This window comes from Otolemur garnettii, unplaced genomic scaffold (genome assembly GCF_000181295.1).
Source record: "Otolemur garnettii isolate 467f Iridium unplaced genomic scaffold, OtoGar3 scaffold00024, whole genome shotgun sequence".
Taxonomy (NCBI): Eukaryota; Metazoa; Chordata; class Mammalia; order Primates; family Galagidae; genus Otolemur; species Otolemur garnettii.
Window position 1 is genome coordinate 2395630 of NW_003852419.1, and position 3772 is coordinate 2399401.

General features: G+C 40.7%; 1 protein-coding gene across 1 annotated transcript in view; it reads right to left on the reverse strand.

Moving 5' to 3' along the window:
• LRPPRC (leucine rich pentatricopeptide repeat containing) overlaps positions 1-3772 on the reverse strand; it is a 119410-nt gene that overhangs the window by 92031 nt on the left and 23607 nt on the right. Inside the window, exons 4-5 of the mRNA XM_012804047.2 lie at positions 841-962; positions 676-734 (exon numbers count right to left, since the gene is read on the reverse strand). Of these exons, the coding sequence (XP_012659501.2) occupies positions 676-734; positions 841-962 (181 nt within the window). The remainder of the gene's footprint in view (positions 1-675; positions 735-840; positions 963-3772) is intronic.

Here is a 3772-nt window from a genome sequence, read left to right on the forward strand (position 1 = left end):
TTTTAAGAGACGAGGTTTCCCTCTGGCTCAGGGTGGTCTTGAACCTGTGAGGTCAGGCAATCCACCCACCTCAGCCTCCCAAGTGCTAGGGTTACAGGTGTGAGCCACCATGCTTGGCCTACATCAACAATTTTAAACCCCAACAATTTATTTATTTTTATTTTTTTGTTGTTGAGACAGAGTCTCACTTTGTCATCCTCAGTAGAGTGCCATGGCATCACAGCTCACAACAATCTCTAACTCTTGAGCTCAAGCGATCTCTTGCCTCAGCCTCCCAAGTAGCTGGAACTACAGTCGCCCACTACAACACCCAGCTATTTTTAGTTGCAGTTGTCATTGTTGTTTTTAGCTGGCCTGGCCCAGGTTCAAACCCACCAGCCTTGGTGCATGTGGCCCACACCGTAAATACTATGCTACAGGCGCTGAGCCTATACCCCAACAATTTTATAGCTCAATTTTATACTTCTGCTTCAGTAAATCAAATTTTTAATTAAAACATCAATTTTTACTTATCTTTTCCCTCTTGTAGAATATTTAATCTAAGTCATGTTATAAAGTTTGCTAGATTAAAATACATCTGAAACATTTCCTTTATTAAGAAGAAACTTAATAGATTCTAGATTTCCAAAATTTATAAATTTGTTTGCTTACACATATATTAATACAGATTCATACCTGGCACCTTCAATATCTCCTCCATTACAATAAGCAGCAATCAACCTCTGGTATGTCACCTGTCAATAAAATGGGCCAGTTAGTATTTTTTTTTAATTTTTTTTCTGGGTTCAAAATAAAATATGCTAGATATAACCAAAAAGTTCACAATAGCCCAATACCCACTCGATTTGGTTGAATGTTTGCTTCCTCCATTTTTGCCAGGAAATCAGTAGGTGAGAATTTATGTTCGTTTTGAAGGTAGACTTTTAGTAAAGCATTGTAGTGACTCACATCATACACTGTACCTACAAATGAAATTTAAATCAAGTTTTTAGGAAAGTATTTAAAACCATATCCCTTATCACAACTGGTATCACATGTACCTAAATTTAAGAAACAAAAAGTAGGGAGACGCCTGTGGCTCAGTGAGTAGGGTGCTGGCCCCATATACCGAGGGTGGCGGGTTCAAACCCGTCCCGGCCAAACTGCAACAAAAAAGAGCCAGGCATTGTAGGGGTGCCTGTAGTCCCAGCTACTCGGAAGGCTGAGGCAAGAGAATCACTTAACCCTAAGAGTTGGAGGTTGCTGTGAGCTGTGATGCCACTGCACTCTGCCCAGGGCAACAGCTTGAGACTCTGACTCAAAAAAAATTAAAAAAAAAAAAAAAAAAGGAAACAAAAAGTAAAAGTATCATGTTACCATTTATCTTAACCCTTAGACTCATTTATATATAATAGACATCCTGTAAGAACAGAACAAGCTAAGCATATGAGACATTAATCACTGAATGTAAAGTTACAACTGTAAATGCCTATTCAGATACCAAAAGGTCTTATGAAGCATAATATCCTCTTCCTATTAGAAAATGCTGACAATATGCTTAAAAGTGACTGAAAATGACTAAAAGATTTTTCTATATAAAGTAGTCCTTGCCATGTTACAGACGCATTCTGATGGATGAACTGTGACTGCAGATCTTTTAGGCTTCTAAGTAGAACTATGTTGGCTATTTTGCTTATTTACTTATCAGGACACTCAAAGCCTTTGTCTGAAGGACCAGTTTGATTTTTAGTTGCTCTACATCATTTCTGGTGTGCTTTCATTAACTCTACTGCTCTTTGTTTTCTGTGTCCATATTGCCTAGAGCCTCATAAATTAAGGTTATCACTTGGCCTTAATCTACCTACCCAATCACGATATCATGGTCATCTTATTAATTTAGTGGTAATATGTTTCAGTAAATTTGCAGAACTTAATTTTGTATCTTTAATCAACTGCCTGTGGCCACTCAGGCCTACGGTCAGTATCTGGTGTTAGATTATAAGATTCCAGGTGGCAGGGTGGCGCCAATGGGTAGGGCACCAGCCACAGGCCACATACTCCAAGGCTGGCAGGTTCAAACCCCACCCAGGCCAGCTAAACAACAATGACAACTGCAACAAAAAAATAGCCAGGCGTTGTGGTGGGCACCTGTAGTCCCAACTTCTTGGGAGACCGAGGCAAGAGAATCTTTTAAGCTCAAGAGTTTGAGGTTGCTATGAGCTCTGACACCACGACACTCTACTGAAGGTGACGTAGTGAGACTCTGTCTCAAAAAAAAAAAAAAAAGATTCTAGGTGGCAGAAATCTGTTCTATTAATACTTGTTTGGCTAGGCATAGTGGCTGATGCATATAGTCCTAGAACTTTTAAGAGGTTAAGGCGGGAGAATTCCTTGAGGCCAGAGAGTTCAAACCCAACCTGAAATTGAACGAGGCCCTGTCTCTACAAGCAAGTGGAAAAAAACTAGCCAGTCATGGTGTGTGCTTATGGGCCCAGCTACTTGGGAGGCTGAGGTAAGAGGATCGCTTAAACCCAAGAGTTTGAGGTTGCTATGAGATGCCACGGCACTCTACCTAGGGTGATAGAGTAATACTCTGTCTCAAAAAAAAAAAAAAGAAACCACTGAAAAATTTATGAGAAGCATCCAACTATGAATAAGATGTGATCACCAACCTCCAAGAGTAGAATATCTAACAAAAAGACAAACACAACTCTAATACAAGGCAAGTGATGGTACAGAACGGGAAGAAGACACTAATTTGAATTAGAGGTAAAACTCTAGAATGAAGGGCTTAAACCAGGGCTTAAAAAATGGATTTAATCAAAGAGTTAGAGGCTGGGCATGGTGGCTCAGCCTGTAATCCTAGGACTTTGGGAGGCTGAGGCAGGAGGATTGCTTGAAGCCAGAAGTTTGTGACCAGCCTTAGCAAAAGCTACCAGCCTGGGTAAGAGCAAGATCTCACCTCTACAATAAAAAGAAAAATGGCTGGGTGCGGTGGCTCACATCTGTAATCCTAACACTCTGGGAGGCCGAGGCAGGTGGACTGCCTGAGCTCAGGAGTTCAGAGACCAGCCTGAGCAAGAAAAACTAGTCGGGCATTGTGGTGGGTGCCTGTACCCCCAGCTACTTGGGAGGCTAAGGCAAGACCATTAGAGCTCAGGAGCTTGAGGTTGCTGAGAGCAATGACGCCATCGAATCCTACCCAGGGCAACAGAGTGAAACTCTGTCTCAAAAAAGAAAAGAAAAATTAGCTGGGTGTGGTGGCATGTACCTATAGTCCCAGCTACTCAGAAGGCTGAGGCAGAAGAATCACTTAAGCCCAATAGCCCAGGAGTTTAAGGATGCAGGGAGCCAAGATTATATATACTACTGCACTCTAGAGAAGAAAGGAGAGAAGGGAGGGCAGAGGAGGGACGAAGAAGGGGAAGGAAGAAGGGAGAGAAGACAAGAGAAGAAAAAGGAAAGGAAAAAGATCCCTCACTCATTAGTCTCTGAAGAATCATACTGGCAATCCAATAGGCCTCTGAAATATCAATTCAACAAGTGCCATTATACACAAAGTATCATGCCTGCTCCTGGCAAAGAGGAAAATAAGTTATGGATTCCACCCTCAGGAAGGACACAGTTACGTTATTATTACTGTGATTTTTATATTTTATAATACAATCTTTTTAAAAAATATTTCTCCTGGTTCAGCATGTGTTTAATAGCATGACTTATAGACAGAGAAATTTCTAATATTCATACTCAATATTTTCTCTTCATTTTTCTGCTTTTATACTTTTTTTTTTTT